This window comes from Phytophthora parasitica (assembly GCF_000247585.1).
Source record: "Phytophthora parasitica INRA-310 unplaced genomic scaffold supercont2.12, whole genome shotgun sequence".
Classification (NCBI taxonomy): domain Eukaryota; phylum Oomycota; class Peronosporomycetes; order Peronosporales; family Peronosporaceae; genus Phytophthora; species Phytophthora nicotianae.
In genome coordinates this window covers 36,286-55,387 of record NW_008648998.1, presented here as the reverse complement: position 1 = coordinate 55,387, position 19,102 = coordinate 36,286, and the positions used below count along the sequence as shown (strand labels likewise).

General features: G+C 48.9%; 7 protein-coding genes across 7 annotated transcripts; 3 read left to right on the top strand and 4 right to left on the bottom strand.

Annotated features, from left to right (window-relative positions):
• Window positions 1-830: 830 nt before the first annotated feature.
• On the top strand, window positions 831-1,178 carry PPTG_07443 (hypothetical protein; the record flags this gene model as incomplete). The annotated part of the gene is made up of 1 exon (XM_008901726.1): window positions 831-1,178. The coding sequence occupies one exon, from the start codon at window positions 831-833 to the stop codon at window positions 1,176-1,178; it is 348 nt and encodes a 115-aa protein (XP_008899974.1).
• Window positions 1,179-1,537: 359 nt separating this feature from the next.
• PPTG_07442 (hypothetical protein) lies at window positions 1,538-3,057 on the top strand. Its single transcript, XM_008901725.1, has one exon. It carries the CDS (start codon window positions 1,862-1,864, stop codon window positions 2,750-2,752), a length of 891 nt encoding a protein of 296 aa, XP_008899973.1. The 5' UTR covers window positions 1,538-1,861; the 3' UTR covers window positions 2,753-3,057.
• Window positions 2,801-5,305, bottom strand: PPTG_07441 (hypothetical protein; the record flags this gene model as incomplete). Its single annotated transcript, XM_008901724.1, has 4 exons — window positions 2,801-4,263; window positions 4,322-4,403; window positions 4,470-5,099; window positions 5,162-5,305. 4 exons carry the CDS (start codon window positions 5,303-5,305, stop codon window positions 2,801-2,803), a joined length of 2,319 nt encoding a protein of 772 aa, XP_008899972.1.
• A 263-nt stretch (window positions 5,306-5,568) lies between these two features.
• On the bottom strand, window positions 5,569-7,137 carry PPTG_07440 (hypothetical protein; the record flags this gene model as incomplete). The annotated part of the gene is made up of 1 exon (XM_008901723.1): window positions 5,569-7,137. The coding sequence occupies one exon, from the start codon at window positions 7,135-7,137 to the stop codon at window positions 5,569-5,571; it is 1,569 nt and encodes a 522-aa protein (XP_008899971.1).
• A 599-nt stretch (window positions 7,138-7,736) lies between these two features.
• PPTG_07439 (hypothetical protein) lies at window positions 7,737-13,322 on the top strand (the record flags this gene model as incomplete). Its single annotated transcript, XM_008901722.1, has 1 exon — window positions 7,737-13,322. One exon carries the CDS (start codon window positions 7,737-7,739, stop codon window positions 13,320-13,322), a length of 5,586 nt encoding a protein of 1,861 aa, XP_008899970.1.
• Window positions 13,323-13,397: 75 nt separating this feature from the next.
• PPTG_07438 (hypothetical protein) lies at window positions 13,398-14,561 on the bottom strand (the record flags this gene model as incomplete). Its single annotated transcript, XM_008901721.1, has 1 exon — window positions 13,398-14,561. One exon carries the CDS (start codon window positions 14,559-14,561, stop codon window positions 13,398-13,400), a length of 1,164 nt encoding a protein of 387 aa, XP_008899969.1.
• A 335-nt stretch (window positions 14,562-14,896) lies between these two features.
• On the bottom strand, window positions 14,897-18,799 carry PPTG_07437 (serine/threonine protein kinase; the record flags this gene model as incomplete). The annotated part of the gene is made up of 1 exon (XM_008901720.1): window positions 14,897-18,799. A coding segment is annotated over one exon (3,802 nt), but the record flags the coding sequence as incomplete, so codon positions are not given.
• Between the last annotated feature and the right edge of the window lie 303 nt (window positions 18,800-19,102).

The window sequence follows — 19,102 nt, the reverse complement described above, 5'->3', positions numbered from 1 at the left end:
TATGTAGATATGCAATGATTGGCTCCTAGAGCCCCTGGTACCATGTACCAGGTATTACAAGAGTGACTGGTCACTCTTCATGTAACTTGGGTACACTGGGTACGTACCCCGTTACATGGTGAGTTGGGTGAGCTGGGCTTGGTTGTGGTTGTGGGGTCGAGTTATCGAGTGGATCCATGCTATGGAGATATTATACTGTGATGGGATAAAATTGAAGAAGTACGTGAATTTGATTGAATGTTAGATTTACTGGTGCTGTGAGGGGAGATTTGTGTAGTTCGTGTATGCATTACGGTGATTCATGCTGTTTCGAGTGGTTAGTATTGTGATTTGAGTGCCGCAAGTACTGTTCAGACATTTATTTTATTTTTTGAGTGCAAACAGGACGTCGTCCCGTGCAGCCGTGCTACAGCGCGTTATGTTGGCCACTCGGTAATCAACTCGGCATGTGACAAGGCAATTCGCTCGTGTGCTTTGTTCGAGTCGGACAGATGACATGTCTTGTGCACTATCCAGACGTTTTTATTAGGATTTGACGCGGACTTCGCCACTTGCCAGCCAACGAAAGGAAGTTTACACTCGAGAACCAGTTCCACCGAGGCTCGGTGTGATGGCTAATACATGTACATGTACCGTAATCCGATTTCTACAACCTATCCTACACCAGTCAGGTGCTACTCCTCCTCGAACGATGATCATCGTTCCCGAGATGGCTACTTTCGTGAGTCATTGCCTTGGATGGAGCCATTCCACAATTTGCAGCGCATCAAGTAACTTCACAGCTCAACGTTTCTAGAAGCATGCAATTAATCCGACTTATCCTTGCAACCATGCTTGTTCTTCTGCCGAGCAGTATCGACATGGTCAATGCTGCTAACTGCGGGGCCAAGACGACAACCGACAATCTCCGTACCGTGGAACCCGTCCAGGCCGTCAGCTTGGCAGAATCTCCCGACTTCGCTGCTGCAGAAGAAGAGCGAGGGGCCCAAAACGCTGGAGCTGCTGCGCGTGTCGTCGGAGGAGCCTCTGTCCCGGTTAACGGTCCTCCGTCAACAGTCGGTGACGAGATGGTCACTGTCACAACTTTCGATGGCAACGGCTTCTTCCAGCGCGTGGGCAAGTGGTGGAGCCGCGCATTCGGCGCCGGGAACGAGAAGTCGCGAAGAATTCGACAGTGAAAAAGCATAAGCCCAACATATTTATCCGCATATAGACAACCATAGACCTGCATTCGATCAAACCGCTTGCTTAAAACCAGTCAAGAATATTGTCAGAGAACTTTTCAGAGCGACAATATTACCGAGATAAAGAAAGCAACGAGGGGCAGAGGTCGTTGCCAACTTCTCACAGATTTGAATGGAGACCATTGAATGCCGACTCAACAGACGGAAGGCAAAGCCACAACGCAATACAGAGTTGATGGGTACTTGTGCAGTCAAGATAATATGCACTACTAGTACAATTCAATCAAACTACACGAGCTTGCCAAGGTGTGGGATTTAGTCTGGTAAAGTGTATATTTTTTTAGTAGATGGCCTAAAACTGATCTGTCAATGGCCTAAAACGTAGATACAGACTCGGTATCTTCAGTTTAGGCTATACACAAAAGAAAGCTGGCTTTGCCAGTCTAACGTGTGTATGCGCTCAAGTTTTGTTTCAGACAACAACAGGAGGCTTCATGCAGTCGGAGGCAAGTTGTCAGGACGTTTGTGGGCAGCAAACGCCACATGGGCGCATGGCTGGCAAATGAACGATCGTTTTTCAACTGGCCGCTGAATATCAGTAGTCCCGTCCCTGCATCCAACGTTTGGACGGCTTTGGGCTTCGGGAGAGTTCATTTGTCTCCCCTCCATCGTCGGTCATGGCAGCCACCGCCACGCCGACGCACGCGCCCAAGTGGAACGTCAAGCAGCTCCAGCAAATGGCAGCAGGCGGCGGCGCTGGCATTGTGGCCAAGACGGTGGTGGCTCCATTCGAGCGTGTCAAGATCGTGTGCCAGACGGGCGAGAGCGTAGGCATGTTGCAGACCACACGCAGCATCTTCGTGAGCGAGGGCGTGTTTGGCTTCTGGCGTGGCAACATGGCGGCTTGTGTGCGTGTGGTGCCTCATAAGGCTGTTCTTTTCGCCTTCTCTGACTTCTACAAGGACGTTTTCCGGTCTATGGACCCGTCGGGACAGCACAAACTGCCGGCCTGGGGGCCGTTCGTGTCCGGGTCTTTGTCGGGCTTCACGGCGTCTATCATCACGTACCCGTTGGACCTCATTCGTACGCGCGTATCGGGTCAAATTGGGGCGAATCTGGTCTACAGCGGCATCGCCCATACGTTCATGAGGACATTGAGGGAGGAAGGACCTCGTGCTCTTTTCCGTGGTATCGGCCCCACACTTTTCGGAGCGCTGCCTTATGAAGGCATCAAGTTTGGGAGCTATGACATTCTCACGAGTCTTTTACCCGAAGATATCGACCCCAAGGCGGATTTTGCTGGTAAAATCCTGTGTGGAGGAGGAGCAGGAGTGCTCGCCACGATCTTCACGTACCCGAACGACACAGTGAGGCGACGACTGCAGATGCAGGGAGCAGGAGGAGCCGCCAGGCAGTACAAGAACGCGTGGGACTGCTACGTCAAGTTGGCGCGGAACGAAGGCTGGACGGTGTATTACAGAGGGCTTACACCCACACTGGTACGAGCTATGCCCAATATGGGCGTCCAGTTCGCAACCTACGACTTCCTCAAAAGCTTCATTGATTGACGGAATTTAGAAATGCATGTTTGAGGTAAAATGCACGTTTCTAAAACTTTATGAGGCTTCACTGTTCTCGTCGTCCGCTGCGATCATCGCAGTAGCGAGCTCCTGTTCGTCGTCGGTTAATACGCCCTTTAGAGTGGATAAATCCTTCTGAAAGACCGTCTTGACGACTGATTCCAGTGCTGCACGACGGTGTGTTTCTCGCTTAACGTCAGTACTGAACCGCTCCATGAGACTCGGACGCGTTGCTGCAGCTACTAAGAGCTTCTCCTTATTGCGAGCGATCGCCTCTTTAAATTGTTGTCGTTGTTCTCTTGCTTTCTCCTTAGCAACGACGTCCATATCTTTTAAATCCACAAAGTTCCCAGCGTAATTATCACGTCGGGCAGACTCCGATCGCTTGACTTGAGCACGTACTCGACGAGCAGCTTCTTCACGTCGACGTTCTCGAGCCTCAGCTTCTCGTTCTTCACGCTGTCTTTCCTTCTCTTGCTTGGCAGCTTCAGCCATCAGCTTCTGTACGCGCAAAGTTTCGGATTTCGTAGGTTTCCACTGACTCCCAGCTTCGGTTGCTAGTGACGCACGCGTCCGTGCTAACAGCTTCTCTTGAGTTCGTCTAGCGTGCTGTTGAATGGCTTGCTCCTTCGCTTGTTGCCGCTGCTTACGCGCTTCTTTCTTCTCTTGCAACTCCGCAAGTTTTGCAGCTCGAGAGATGAAAAATTCGGCGTTTTTCTTCGCTGAAACTTTAGTATCATTTGCTTCTTCTTCTTCGTTGCGTCTTGAAAGTTCTTTTCGTTTTTTTAAAGCAGTTTCCCACTTGGAATGCAGTTGATCAAAGTTTGGCACTGGCTTTGGTCGATTTCTCTGTGTTCTGACCTCTTCTTCAGCTGCAGCTCGAAGCTTCTTCTTCATTTTCACAGTCATACGTTCATCCTCTCCATCGTCATAAGAATTCTTGCTGACTATGGCCATTCTTGGTGGCAGTTCAGCAGACTGCATCATCTCCTGGGCTCGCTGTCGAATTCTCTGCTTACGTTTTTGTTCGGCCTCCTCGGCATCTTCAGCGGACAAGTAGGTTGTTAAAGGTACGTCTCGAGCTTTGGCTCGTTTGGAGCGAGCCTTCCATTCTTGTTCGAGCACTTTGTGATGCTGAGATTTGCGTTGTTGAGCTAGTGCTTCTCGTTCCAATAATCTTTGTGGAGGTGCAGCACGATGAGCTCGTTCGAGCTTTTCCGTTGCTTCCTTTGCGAGTTGTTCGGCCTCAGCCTGTGCACGAGCTTTCTCTTCGAAGAACGCACACGAACGTCCTAACTCCTGACTGTCTTGAGCACTTCGATGCGTTCTTGTCGCTGAAGGACTGCGGGATCTACTTTGACTCAGACGCTGGACGTGAGACGACATCGCAGCGCTCGATCGCGACCTTGATAGTGATCGTGATCTCGATGAAGACATGTCTAACTTGCTTCGAGAACGTGAGCGTCGAAGAAGCTTCGATGGTTCAGGTGAGCTGCATTCTGAACATTAACGTGGTTAGTAGATTGTTACTAGGTATTGTTACATCACGCTGTTTACCTTGCGGTTCCGAGGTCGGTCCGGGTGGTAGTGATTCGTCACCAGTCCAAGCTGGCCAGCTTGAGCGCTTAAATGGTGACGTCTACAAGAATTAAATGCACGTTAGAATTAGAGTTGTTATCGTCAACCAACTTAGTTAATAGCTTACCGCAGGCGACGCAACTGTGTGGTATGGTGGAGGTGACTTGGTTGCGTCGTCCCAGTCGCTGAGCTCTGGACTGACTTCTTCTGAATCATCCTTACAGTTGGCATCTTCAGTATCGCTGTTGCTACACGAGCAAATCTTCTCGTTATTTTCTTCATCGGATTCTTCACGAAGGATAATATCTGGTCGTGTCTTGTGCCTCGTTGACTTCTCCTTGCTCTGAGATAATTGACGCTGCTGTTCTCTCAATTTCTGCTCCAGACGACGAGCTTTGCGTTCAGCCTCGTCTTTCTCACGCTGCAGTCTCTCGAGAGCTTCGAACTCGATGCGTTGGGACTCCTTGAGCTTACGCAGTTCCTCCAAAACCTGATCTTGAAAAGACTGAGAGACAGCGTCGACAGGATAGTTCTCTCTGTTCACAGGTAGACTTTCATCACCTTCAGCAGCCATTTCATCAAACGAGAACCTGCTACTGCCTCGAGATTCCTTTAACCTTGTTGACTTGTCATTTAGGCTTGGGGAACCGCTTCGAATAGGGACCACTGCAGTTTCTTGTCTTCTCTTGGGTCGGCTATTCGTACGATATCGTCGCTGAGCTTCCAAGTCGCTGATAATTCGTTCTACATCTTCAGTCTACAAGCATTGAACAGTGAGTCATACTCGAACCAAGAATGCACTGTAGTAAATTCATGTACCTCCCGCTGTTTCTGGTTAACATCCAGCATCCTATATCGACTGCTATTAGCACTGGAGCTGAACTCATCGTCCTCCTTTAACGTCGATCTCGGTACTGTGACTCTAGCCGACCATGACGCAGTTGTGGAGATTGCAGGACTCATCCCTCAATCTGCAAGAGGCAACGAAATATGAGGACAAGCCTTGAGCTCAACACTTACAGGTGTCTAGAACGAAATGCAGATTAGTCACTTAGCTCCTCATCAAAATAGCGTCTACGTCATACTAAAAATATGTGAAGCCATGCGGAGAGCAGTCTCATGTCTGTCGGTAGAACATCTTGCTGCGTCTATGGCAGTGGATGAACCAGCGACAGTAGTTTGCTCAGCGCAGATCATGGTACTTGGGTGACTATCTTGCAGTCACCTTATTTGGACGTCGAGACGGCGCTAGCAGCGGCGAAGGCTTGCTCCAGATCAGCCCAGATAACTTCAACGTCCTCCTGGCCGATGGAAATGCGAATGAGGTTGCGGTCTACGCCGCAGGACTCCACGAAGTCCAGCTCGCCATAATGCGCGAGTAGCGTGTACGGACACGACAGCGTGAAGTTCGTACCAAGACTTGGTCCCTTGGCGACCGTCATAGCGTTGTAGAATGCCTTGGCTGGCTCCAGGCCGCCATGCAGTACGATCGAGAACAGCGGACCATAACGAGGCTTCTCCTCGTCGCCCGGATTCAGGAACGGATCGTACAGACTCTTGGCATCGCCCAGTGTAGGGTAGAATACATCGTTAACCATCGGATGCTTCTGCAGTCTCTGTACAATCTCAGCTGTAGTAGCGTTCGTCTTAGCAAGACGCTCGTGTAGGCCCTTGGACTGTTCCAACAGCGTCTCCACGTCGTCCTCAACGATAAAAGAGTCATTTTCAGGGTCGAAAATCGCCTCGAGTTCCTTAAATTTCGGACTCTCCGGGTTCAGCACCACACTCCCGCCCATAACGTTGCCAGTACCGCTGAAAATCTTCGACAAACTGGTAGCCACGAGGTCTGCGCAGCCATGTTTCATCGTATTGACATTGTAGGACCCCACCGTATCGTCTACGACCAGTACAGTGCCATTGTCATGAGCGCATTTCGCCAGTCGCTTAAGGTCTGCCATAGACAGCAGTGGGTTACTGGGGAACTCGGTCCAAATGCCCAGAATCTTCTCCTTGGCTACAATCGCCTCAATATGCTGCATTACGTCTTCTCCGCATGTGGGGAAGAAGTGAACTCCTTGAGCACACCACTCTTTTCTCGACAGAATCTTCAAAGTGTCAACATAGGGGAATCCCACCAAGATGCTCTTGTAGTCCGACCCACGAAGCTGTTGTATGAGTCTCACGGTGGAGAAGATGGCTCCCATACCAGTAGGGTATAGAGCCACTTTGTTAGCGTCTGCAGAGGGCAAGTAGAGCTTCGAAATGCGCTGTCTGAGCGCTAAGTGGCTGGCTGTACCTCTAACTGCTGGACTCTTCACTTCTCCATCGCTCTTGAGCACTTGGAGAAGCTTTTCGGCGTGGCGGGAAGCCACGATCTCTCCTGAGTGTTGCCAGAACTGCTTGGCCGTGAGGCTGATGCGGCGTGGGAAGCGTAAAGCGTGGACGGCGTTCTTGACGACATGGACTGATACCTCATCACTGTTGACCGAATCAGAATTGCTGGCCAATAGGAAGTGGCGGAGACGCTCCGCTGCGTCAGAGGTTGGTACTGTCATGACCTCCCATTGGCTGACGTCGTCGTCGGGGGAAATCTGATTCTGAGTAGCGGTCTGTAGCGCAACCACCAACGGGTGGCGGAAGAAGCGAGGGTAGCCGCACGCCATGGCGTCCAGCACCTCCGCTCGACCTTCCTCGTAGCCCACGACGTGCTCCCAGTCGGGCATGGACACGGAGATGGCGTTCGTGTCCCGAGGCGGCAGCGAGATGCCCAGTGGCTCCGACGTCAGGGGCGACATCAGTCTTGAGCTCTTGGACCTTCAAAACGATAGTGACGGAGCTGTAGCGCAATTTCGGCATGGTTTATTTGGGTTATTCGGAACCAACTGAAAAAAAAGTCTGATTTTGGGTCGTAATAATATTATTTTGGTTGGCTTTAGAACATAGTTCCAAAATCTCGTCGTGACGCATGATGATTGGCTAGGATGGCATTCAGACGAAAAAAACCCATTAAAATTTAATGGATTATTTTTCGTCTGAATGCCATCCTAGCCAATCAAATCTCTCATGTCCCAAAAAAACTTTCAATCATACCAGTATGATGGTACTATTGAAATGTTACAGGTTATGTTCTCTCAGGATTTTTTGCAGAAAATAAATTACCAGATTTTGAAGCCTTTGTTTGTAGTTTTCTTTTAGATTTCACGCATAATATTGGAAACCAAGTTTTAGACAATTACCACAATAACACTTAATGATGAAAAAAAAAGAGTATTTTATCTCACCACCCACTTGGTTGGAGTGCCATAACCGTTTCCATCTATTATTGCCTTGAATTTGGCGCATTACTCAACGTACGTGGAGGGGTGGAGCTGACAAGTGTCGGTGAGTGTCTGCAATGGATCTAACTGCGCTCTGGAACCGCGAAAAGACTCGCCTCTCAGCGGAACTACATTTCGTCGGAGTCTTCCCCACGAATGGTGGAACCAGAGCAAGTTTCATTTCTGCAAAGAACGACAGCGACAACATACCGACTGCCAGTAGCAACCGCACTAGAAACTCCATCATCGCGCCAAGTCCGACAGTGAAGCCTTCAGCTGGTCCAAAGAAAAAGTCATCAACACAATCCAATGCAAATTCCATGCGAGATCGAGTATTTCAACTGATGGTGGACACAAGCATCGCCCCATTGTCTACTGAGACCACCTCTCGCTTCTTTGGTAGCAATGAATTTGCTATGGAATATGCCGATCGGGCTGTCCGTCGGTTTGTCCCTCAACCAACTCAACCGCTTAGTATTACTTCGCCACCTCCAACCAACAATAACGTCGGATTTTCCTCGAACTCCCGAGGCCCGACAGTGCGAAACCAATCGACCCGTGCGAGTACAATCTCCCTTCACGCTCCGTCGTCTTCTCCCGTGCAAATCTCTCAATCATCAGTGCAGCCATTCCCGAAATCTTCACAAATTCTCGCTAGGAAGAACGGACGCAAACGTGCAGGCACTGAGTATTCCTCGCAAGCTTTGAAGCCTTACGGCGGTGATATATTCGGAACCCGCGGTGATTACATTGACGGTATGCTCTATATGAGTCGAATGAAGAGAAGTTATCAAGCGGTGATCTCCAGTGGCAAAAAGATCGAGTTTAACTTCGTTAGTCCTCCATGGGGGGAACTCGCGAAAGTAGAAGGACGTAATGTACTGAAAGACGGAGTATCAGATGCGTTTGCTGTCGCTGGTGGGGATGGAGGCAAGTTGAGTATCTCGGTCGCTTCTCGTCGTGCTGGATCTGTGATTATCCTTACAAACCCGAACGAAGACAATGAAGAACTTGGATCCACGTTAACCAGTGTACAACGCAAGCAGCAGCAACGATGCTCGTTAACGCTAAGTAACTGGAGCTTTAACCCAGAGAACGCACGTCTCATGGTCCAAGAAAATGTAGTGGAGGCTTTGATTCGCCTGTGTAAGGACGGAGATAAGACCACTCGACTGAACTGCGTCACCGCGTTCATGAACCTATCACACCTTTGTGAACTGAGACGCGTAATCGTGCTGCAAGGAGCTGTGAAGACTGTGGCTGAGATTGTGAACGACATGGAGGACAAGACTATCCGGACAGCTTGTGCTATTACGTTGTGTAATTTGTGCTCCTTACAGGGAGAAGAAGGACTTTTGGTTGAGGATGGCGCAGTGAGTGCGTTGTCGACTTTGATCAATGAACACGAAAAGGTATCGCACATTTGTCGTTGTGCACTATTCAACCTCACCTGCGTCTCGCAGTCTTATCACAAGATCGAGAGTGTCTTGAAGGCGTTTATCGCCCTCACATCGACTCGAAATAGCAGCGGGAACAGTGGATTTGCTGTTAAAACGGAGGAAGAATACGACGATATCACGGCCAAAGCTCTGTGCAATTTATCCAATCTCAAACGCATCCGATTGCGACTGATGGAAGAAGGAATCGTCAGCGCGATAACTTCGCTACTGCATCCAAATATCCCGTTGATCCAGGAACTTTTAGCACATACTCTACTCAATTTGTCCCGACTTTCGACTTGCAGGAGCGAGATGGTGGCAAAAGGATGCATGGGTACACTAGCGGCACTTACAGGGGCTTCAAATGCAATGACGACCAAATGTTTGATCGGAATTACACTGTGGAACCTTAGTAAAGACCCTGGAAATGCTGTACGAATGGTACAAGAAGGGTTACTCTTACTTGTGAACGAACTATGTCGAGAGGACATAACCCAAGATTCCATTCCTGAAGAGGAACCTCCAACAGTAACCACAAAAGACGAGGATATTCTACAAGTGTGCGCTCGTACACTGTACAATGTTTCTTGTTGTGAGGATTCCCGATCAAAGTTAGTGGAACGAGACGCTGTCAATACGTTGTCGTCGATATCAAGACGGTCCAGTGGAGACGATGCTAAGCAAATGTGCACCTTAGCGCTCTGTAACTTGTTAAGTGTACAGAAAGCAGCGGCAGATATAGTGACTGCAGGAGCAATCACGGCATTAATTCAACTGAGTATGGCACCAGGACAGGCGTATGAGACTCGCAGTCTCTTCTCGAAAGCTCTACACGGTCTGTGCGATAAAGCAGCTACTAGATCCGCAGTGACTGATGCCGGTGTGATCCCTGCGCTTCTCTTCCTCTCCAGTATCGACAACGACGTGATTACTGAAGAAATTGCTTGTATTTTAAGTGAAATTCGCGCTCGGTGCACTGCAGCGTTTGCTTGTTTAGCTGCTGATAGTCACACTGCAGTTCATGTGTGCAACGCTGCGGTGGTGCAATGTGTGACGAGAATTCTCGTTCTTGAGCACTCTAACGTCACTATTGAACGTTTCTGCTGCTCTTGCTTGAGTTTACTATGTCGAGACGAGCAGTGCTCGCTTATTATGGTCGAAGTGGGTGCGATAGAGATGGTGCTAGCCACTTGTGTGGAATCTCACGATCAAGAGAGTAAGGCTTCTTGTTGCCATGTTCTGGCCAGTGTATCGCACCATCCAAGTTGCTGTATGGCTCTGGTACGTATGGGGGTGATATCGGTTCTAGCAACGTTAGCGAAGATCAAAGAGAACGCCATAATTCAACGTTGTTGTGCCATCACACTCGCGAATCTGTCGGTGGAACCGGAAATTCGAGAAACCTTGGCATCTGCGGGTATTGTCGCTATTGTATCGGTACTCAGTAACTCGTACAGCGAAGACAGTCAACGTGACTGTGCCAAGGTCTTGTGTAACTTGTCGAGTATCCGAGGGAACGAAGCTGCTCTCGTTGGGGAAGGAGCAGTGAGCGTCTTGATGATGATCAGTATGGTTCGTGCAGTCAGTGTGTCGACTAAGGAGACGTGTATCCGTGCGTTGTTGAACCTACTGAATGCTGAGACTATGAAGCATATGGTCAAGGAGGGACTAGTGAAAGTCTTGTCAGCTTTCTCTGGTCTTGAATCCAAGCAAGTGGCTACTTTTGTGACGATAATCTTTGGTAAATTGCTGAATCATTCGGTCGGTAGGAACGCTCTATGCGCAGAGAAATCGTCACTCCACGCTCTGTTCCAGTTAATGACATACGCAGAAGGATCCGGATCGGATGAGGAGAGACAGTTGGCATCATTACACGAAAAGCTACTTAGTGAACTTGTGTATTATGAAAATTCGCGATTACTTAGTGTCCAGGCTGGAATTTTGGATGCTCTTCATCGAATTTCACTGTATGAAGAGCAGTACGCGCACGATCGAAGTCACTGTGCTGAGAAGACTCTAGCTCTTGTGTTCTTTACGCTAGCGAAGAGTGCAGATAGTCGGATGGCAGTGGCGACTTCTTCAACTTTGAGAACAGTATTGAAGTTTCTAAACCTTCACCCTGCCAAGGGCGACTGTGGGGCGTCTGAATGTGCAATTTATGCAGCAGCAACGTTGTGTTGGTTAGGGTGGCATGAAGATACTCGCCAATATTTACAGGTTTCGGATATTCCGTGTGCACTTACACAGATGCTACAAATCCACGCAAATGGTGGTGACGAGAAGCTCGTGTTGTATTCGACTTCAGCTATTAAGACGTGTGTACTCACTCTCTGCTGCTTATCACACAATAATGAACTGTTGGAAGTAATGCTGAAGGAAAATGTGGTGACGTATTTGAACGGGATCCTCACCTCATGTACCAGTACCGAAACAACAGAGTCACATTTATCGACCGATCAAGAGTTTGTGGCACTGGTGTGTATCCTATTTCGTCAGCTCAGTCACGTCACGGGCTTTGCTACTGCGATTACTGATCAACCAGCACCAATTCTCGAGTTATTTTGCAATCTCGTTCAACAAATTGTGGCCAAACGTGACGTTAATTCCTCGCTTGATTGTGCTGATGCACTGTGCAGTATAGTCTTTACATCCACAGTCGCACCAGATAGCACCCCTGGTAAGCGTCGAGAGTCAATATTGACACCCAAACCTTCACGATTTCTAGTGGATAATCGAGTACTTAACGCTATTGGTCTACTCATGAGTGATGAACAATTACCTGAGACCCGTTGGCGCTGTTCTGCCAGTGTATGGGCATTGTCATCTGTACCTGAATACAGAAAGGAATTAGTCGAGTTAGGCGTCACCCCACTACTGGTTCATGAATCATACCGAGCGGCGAAGATCTCTTCGTTAAACACCCTCCAATGCTGTGCTGGTGCATTGTGCAGCCTTACTATTGTCCTTGAAGAGAAGAATTCTGCTAAAATGGTCGAGGAAGGAGCCTTGCTAGCGTTAATTCAACTGGCCAAGCTGGAGAATGAGACCATACGTGAACACTGCACTCTGGCACTGTCAAATCTATCTGGACCATCACCAAAAGTGGAGTCGGGAGCTGTGTCTGTGTTGCTGAATATGTCACTGGGCGTGGGATCAATGACGGCGTTAAGACGTGCAAGTTGTCAACAACCTGCAACACTAACTCGACCGCCTGTAGTGTCAGGAGAAAGACACAAAAAATTCGCCGTATTGCCCAACTACACGATCGAAATCACACAAAACAATGCGTTGGATGAACAGAAATTCGAGGCTAAATTATCTGCCAGTACCCCTCCTCCTCCTCAATTACCCGCGGTTGCTGCTGATTTAGTTGGCTCACCTACCAAGTATTCAAAGAACGAGACCTTAACTCAGCCAGGTCATCGTGACGAAGGGAGTTTTGAGTTCATGGAGACCAAATTCTTTGATAAACTGGACCCTGAAGAGAGCTTAGCGTTGATGACGGACACCGAGGAACGAGAGGAAGATACGTGGGTTGATACCCCGACAGAATATGCAGGAAATCAAGAGCAGGAGCGGGTTGTAGACTCTACCAAAAGCAGTCAGGCCCGTCGACCGTCTGAGCAATCGCACTGCATTTCTGGTCATAGAGTTGGAGCTGGAATCTCCATAGCTCCTAGCTATACTCTCTCACCACTATCTCGTGTGGTGATACGGAAAGCTCATGCAGTTCAAGTGGCTCGAAAACTTAAAGATGCCACGACAAGGAAGCGAAAAGATCACGAGATTCAGAGTCGTGGTATGCTTGGATCTCAATCTTCACCGAGTTTAACGAAGCCTACACTGGATAGTGAAGCACAGAAGAGTGAGAAAAAGACTAGACCTCCGCCTCAATTGGTAAGTCTCTCGACTTCAACGTCAACCTCGTCGTTGTCATCGTTTAGTGCGAATAGCAGTACCATCGACAACCAAGCAGCTCTTTTAGCTGCGGTCTCAGCGGCTGGATTGTACGGAGCTGCCCCACCTCGAAGATACAGAACTGATGCAAAGGGTAACTCGGTCTCTCTCAATGTCAAGGAGAAGAAGAGAGCTGCCAAGACTCGAAGGAAGGAGCGGGAAACTTCCAACTCTGAGCACTTAACAGCACAGCCAAAGACGCTGACACCAGCTACAAGTATTGAAGAATTCCAAGGGCAGGCAAAACTACTAGGACTGTGGAGCTAGTAGTAAAAATTAGGAATAAAGCTATTGAATTGAACCATACCATGTAACTTTTTGTACATATTGCTTCCGACCGAGCTATCCGTTGTTGGTTTTTTGCGCTGTACTGGGTGTTAGCGGTGGTAATGGGTTCGAGTTCGCACCACTATTGTTGCCATTCTTTGCTTGACTTGGTCGAGGTGAAGGCGACAAAAGACCCAAGCTACTGAGAAACCTGGGTGTTGTACCAGTACTCTCAAACGTCCCACCGAACTCCGCTCCTAGCGGTGATGGTAGCATCGATCCAAATGTGAGTCCAGTGGTGGCAAGGAGATGCAAATTGGGCTCGGAACTCTCCGACTCGGCCGAATTGTTACTGAAAGATACACCAGCCGAAACATTCAGCGCTCGTGGATGCAGACGAAGTCGAGCCGCCAACGTTTCTAGTACTATCTGAGGATCTGTTTGTTGATCTGCTAGCAGCCCATTAAGCACCTCTAAAGCCTGTTCCTTAGTGAACAAGGGGTGTGTACGCTGAGGTGGCACTCTTCCGTTCGAGCTCGTGAACGCAGCAACAGCCGATGCGATCCCAGCCAATAGATCGGCAGGAGCTTCAGGAGGCACGAATACTTCAGCCAGGGCGTCCACCAAGATCTGTTCTTCAGCAGGAGTGAGAGTGATCACACTGTCCAATACTCGAGGAGATGCTAGTCGCCCACTTTCTCCAATAGCTGCCGCTTTTGTCGATAGCGGAAGACCAGAATGACGAGGAAATTGGCCTAACTGCATGGTAACATGCTGTCCGTTCTCGATCCTTGCGATGTCGTAGCAAAGTTTCTGGAATCGCTCTTTGAGATCCACTGGACTCTTCCCTGGAAGTCGAGACGCCATGATTTCCCATGGATAACACACAGAAGAACTGCTATACGCTGCCAACATATTCTCGAATGCTGCGTCTTCCTCTTGGGTCCAGCGTTGGTCAACACTGTGCATGAATTGTCGTTCCTGTCGCTTCTGGATGTTCAAGTACTGGAGTTGAGCGAAGTAAAGTCGGGCGTGGTATATCACCTGAGCCATATCTCGAGTGCCCACTGCAGTTGTGATAGACTGCCACGCTTCGCCGATACTGGAGCATTGACCTCCTCCGAACTGTTCCAGAGCTAACAGGAAGCGCTGGTGTTCGTCTGGAGCCCAGGGATTGTCGTGCTGGTTGGTGCACAAGTTGAACGTGTTCATGTTGGTCGAGGACCCCTTTTTGCCCATTGCAGCAGAGAACCAAGCGGGCAGCGTATTGATGCGAGACGATTGGGAACGATGCAAGCTTTAGAGAAGGCGACCCACCACACTAAAAGGCAACTAACAAGAAACCACCAGCACCCGTTGAAATCTAACTAACGGTCAGAAAACTACATGTAGAAAGCTGAATTATTTCGTTTCATCTTTTTTTTTTAAAATAAAACTATCCAAAAATTCGATTTGGTCGTGTAAACTTAAACAAGTCCCAATTGGTACTTAACGAGCTTTGAATAAGCTTGTGTGTACTTATACGAGCTCACGTCGGCCGGTCGGTAATCTATTTAGCCCCTCAACAATTTTTAGTTGAAACAACACTTTTATTTCAAGGAATATACTTCTTCTTAGCATGTAAAATACTACCGAAAAATAGGCAGACTTGCGTTCTTTGTTACGAACAATCACGCTACGTTGAGGTACTAGTCCACGAGTTAACTTCTTCTTGTAGCGTGGTGTCGTTGATATACGGTGGGCGTCCAGCAAAGAAGCCAAGCACACGAACCACGTCGTCAATTCTCAGTCGAGCTTGCGGGGCTTGGCAGCACATTCTCTTTACAGCCTCCCACTGCACTTGAGTGAAGGTAGTAGTATCTGGTTGTTTGGGGAGCATCCCCTTCTTTACCTTGTTAGTGACAGAAGTGTCATCACTTATTTGTGCCCATGGGACTTTCCCAGTAAGCGCCTCAATGATGCACATTCCGAAGCCATAGATATCCGATTCGAACGTCGGTCCTACGCGCTTAATAAGACATTCTGGAGCTTTCCACCGTTTGGCACCACGTGGTTCCCCTCCATCACACGTTTGTAGGCAACTTAATCCAAAGTCAATCAGCTTGGCCCGATCATCACCACCAATCAAAATATTGTCACACTTGAGATCAGCATGCACGACTCCATGCATGTGAAGACCTTGTAGCCCGATCGCCGCGTCATGCAGATATCCCCATACCTTTTCCTTCTTGTCTTCTTGACATTGGTCAAGCCTTTTTCCATGGTTAAAAACCTTGCCTTTTTCACCAGACTCGTCAAGCCTTGTTCCACCAATATATTCACAGACGAAAAGCGGGACGCCTTTCGTGCATGCGCCAAACAAGCTGACAATGTGTGGGTGTCTCAAAGTGGACCAAATGTTGGCCTCTTGACGAAGTGCCTGGACTGATCCAAGATCAAAGTTGTTGAGCTTTTTCAGTGCCACCGGTGCTCCGAGCCACGTCCCGCAACAAACAGCAGCAAACGACCCGAAGCCAAGATCAGGACCTTGTCCAGTGCCCTCTGCGATGTTGTCAGTGGATAGAATCCATCTGGATGACACTAGCTTTGGTTGCCTACGATAGCGTTTTTGAGACTGTGAGGCGTTGAGACGGTCATGAGAACTCGAGCTTTTCCCAGGTACCTCGGCACTTAGCAACGTCTTGAGATCATTGGTATATCGTTCCGCAGCTTCATCAGCGGATTCGTGAGGCGATTCCACTGACCTCAGCTTCTCACATTTGAACGTGATGATGCCGCTTTTTGATTCATCGTCGTCATCATAGTCAGAGTCGAAGCTAGAGATGTTCCTGGTCGTGTAATCAGACATGACTGCAAGCAGATTGGCCTGTCCACGACTTCGTTGAGTCTGATTTGGAGGTGGTGGGGCTGATGCTATTTTATTGATCGCAGCATCCACAGCGATAAGGCGAGCCATACGCCTGACAGCATCAGCCATCCCGATACGATGTGATGGATCGACAGCACACATTTCCTTGATCAATTGCCATTCAGGGTCAGTAAATATTTCTGGTTGATGTCCCAGAGAATCCGTAATGCACACGTCACATCTCTCTGCAGCGTCGACGCGGTTGTCCGCAATGGAGTGTCCACACAATGCACTAACAATACACTGGCCTAGCCAATACACGTCGGAATCGAACGTGATATCATGTCCATTAACGCATGTCAATTTTTGTTGTTCAGGCTTGAAACTTGACATGAATCCAGATAATTTCCCATGATTATCCCAGTCAACAAGAATATTCTGGTAGGTTACATCACCATGAACAACTCCAATGCTGTGTAAATAATGAAGAGCGAGCGCGACGTCCAGCAGGATCGTCCAAACCTGCTTTTTCTGCACTCCATTTCCACTGATTTCACCAATTTCACTGAGATATCTGCTAAAATCTCCTTGTTCTGCATATTCACACACAAAGGTCTGGTCGTCTTCATCATCGCACGCTCGAAACAATTGGAGGATCGTCGGATGCTTTAGAGAGAACCACAACTCTGCCACACTTCGAAAGTTACACTCGGGACTTTTCTTCATCGTTTCAACAGCAACGACTGCATCTTTCCAGCGACCCACGTGTCGAGACACCAAATTTGACTCCGAGAAAATGTCACTTGAATAATCAATCAACTGTCTTGGTACATACCACTCTGGAACATCGATGCACTTGGCTGAAACCAATTGTGAGAGTTCTTGGATCACTTCGTCAGCAGTAATTCTCTTGCTTGGTTCGTATTCACACATGCGATTCACGAGACTCCACTCGTTATCGGAAAGCTCTTTGGGTCGAGGAGGCATTGCACGCTGGTTGCACACCTCGTGTTTAATCTCGTTGTCAGATACATTCGAGCCCCATGGAGGTCTCCCAGTGACAACGTAAATGATGCACATTGCGAGAGAGTAAATATCGGACGCTAAAGACGAAAGCCCACCATTCAAACACTCGGGAGCCTGCCATCGCAGCTCTTCTCTCTTCGACTTGGTAGTGCAGCTGGCTAGTTCCTCCACCCGATTGCAGGATTCGAGTTCCGACAAGTGTCCTTTCCCATCACGTCCAATAATCAGGTTTATTGGTTTCAAGTTGGCGTGGACGACACCTTGGTCGTGAAGATATTGGAGAGCAATCGCAACTTCGTGAGCTTTGCGCCAAGCTTCGACCCTTAAATGGGTTTTCAGATACCTCGTAAAAGGGTTGCGGTCAGCTACCTTGGTTGTTTGCATTGCCTCGCCACAACAACGACACCATTCGTCTTTCGGATCAGACGCTACAGCACAGCTTGGACACACTGCAGTTTTATTCACAGCGTCAAACACACAGAGAAGCAGTTGGCAATACTCGCCTTTCACCACGCTTTGAATACGCGTGCGTAGATCCTGATGGTACCGACGACTGTATCCATCGACTATACGCTCAAGGAGAGGGAAGTACCGTAAAACCCACGCACTCAGACCGTAAAATATACGACCGGGAGGCTGGCAACATGAAATGCTCTTTCCAGCGCTATTAAGAGTCGTCTCGAACAACTCCGCAAGTAGACCCATCGGCTCCAGTATGGAGCGCACACGGAACAGCAGCGCGCGTTTGGTATCGCCATGAAACTTGGCATTGATCACATGAATGAGATCAACCTTGTACTTTTCCATGTATGCTTTGTTGATGTTGCGCACGTGCACTAAAGGACTCGACACCAACATGTCGATGAACGTTTTCTTGTCCGTGCCCCACCTTCCTTCACCAGCCTTGTACAGGCTGTCCGCGTCCATAGTCGCCTGTTCACTCGTATGAATAGACGAGTTGAAGTCAATCACCTCGCCGCGCATTGCAGTCAGAACCACCTTCCTCAAACTGCCGCTCAGATTGCTGCTCAGGAACTCCACTAGGTCGACGTCGTATTTCTCCTTAAAAGTTTTCTTCAGCAGCGCAATGTCGGAATTCGAGCGAGTCATCACAACAGGGTAGATCCACTCCTTCTTCACACCCAGACCTCTTGTTGCGGTGTGTAGAATCTCAGCTTCTACGAGTTCTAGAGGACTTGCAAGCATCTCCAACAGAGTACCGTAGTCACTTTTGCTCTTCACCAACTCTGTCAAGCTCTGCTTGTACAGCAAACGATAGCGCCACCAGATCAGATAACGTTGCTCCGTAGTCTTTGACAGCAGCAGCGACGCAAGAGCAGATTCATCGGCTGCTGCACCGGAGCACACGCGGTGGATCTCCTGCACATCTGCGTCGATATCGGCACTGAACGTCATGCTCTCGTGTGCGTAGCGGGTGTACAGATTACTCATCGCAGCCGTGTCAGTAGCCAATGCGGCGGCAGCCTCCTCAGTGATATCTCTGGCGATTTCACCACTCAATTCCGTCGTCTCGATTTCCTCCACAGTCGTCTCCTCGGTCGTCGTCTCAGTCACCACGGTCGTCTCAGTCGTCTCAGTCGTCTCAGTCGTCTCGGTAGTCTCAATGCACACTTTCGCGTCCGTGTAGGTCACCTCCGTGATCACTTCACCGCTGTCTGAGACCTCCTTACGCATCGTCGTGATCACCGTCGTGACAACGGTACTCCCATCAGTTTCCCACGACACAAACACTTCCATCTTCACTACCTCGTCGGGCACAGCGCCAGTCTCTTCAGTCGAGCTGGTGGCAATCATGCCTGCCGTTGACGCAATGTCTTCAGCTACCCTCTCTTTTCTCTGCCTTTCGATAAGTTCTCGTATCAATGCAATGGCCATATCTAGTGTT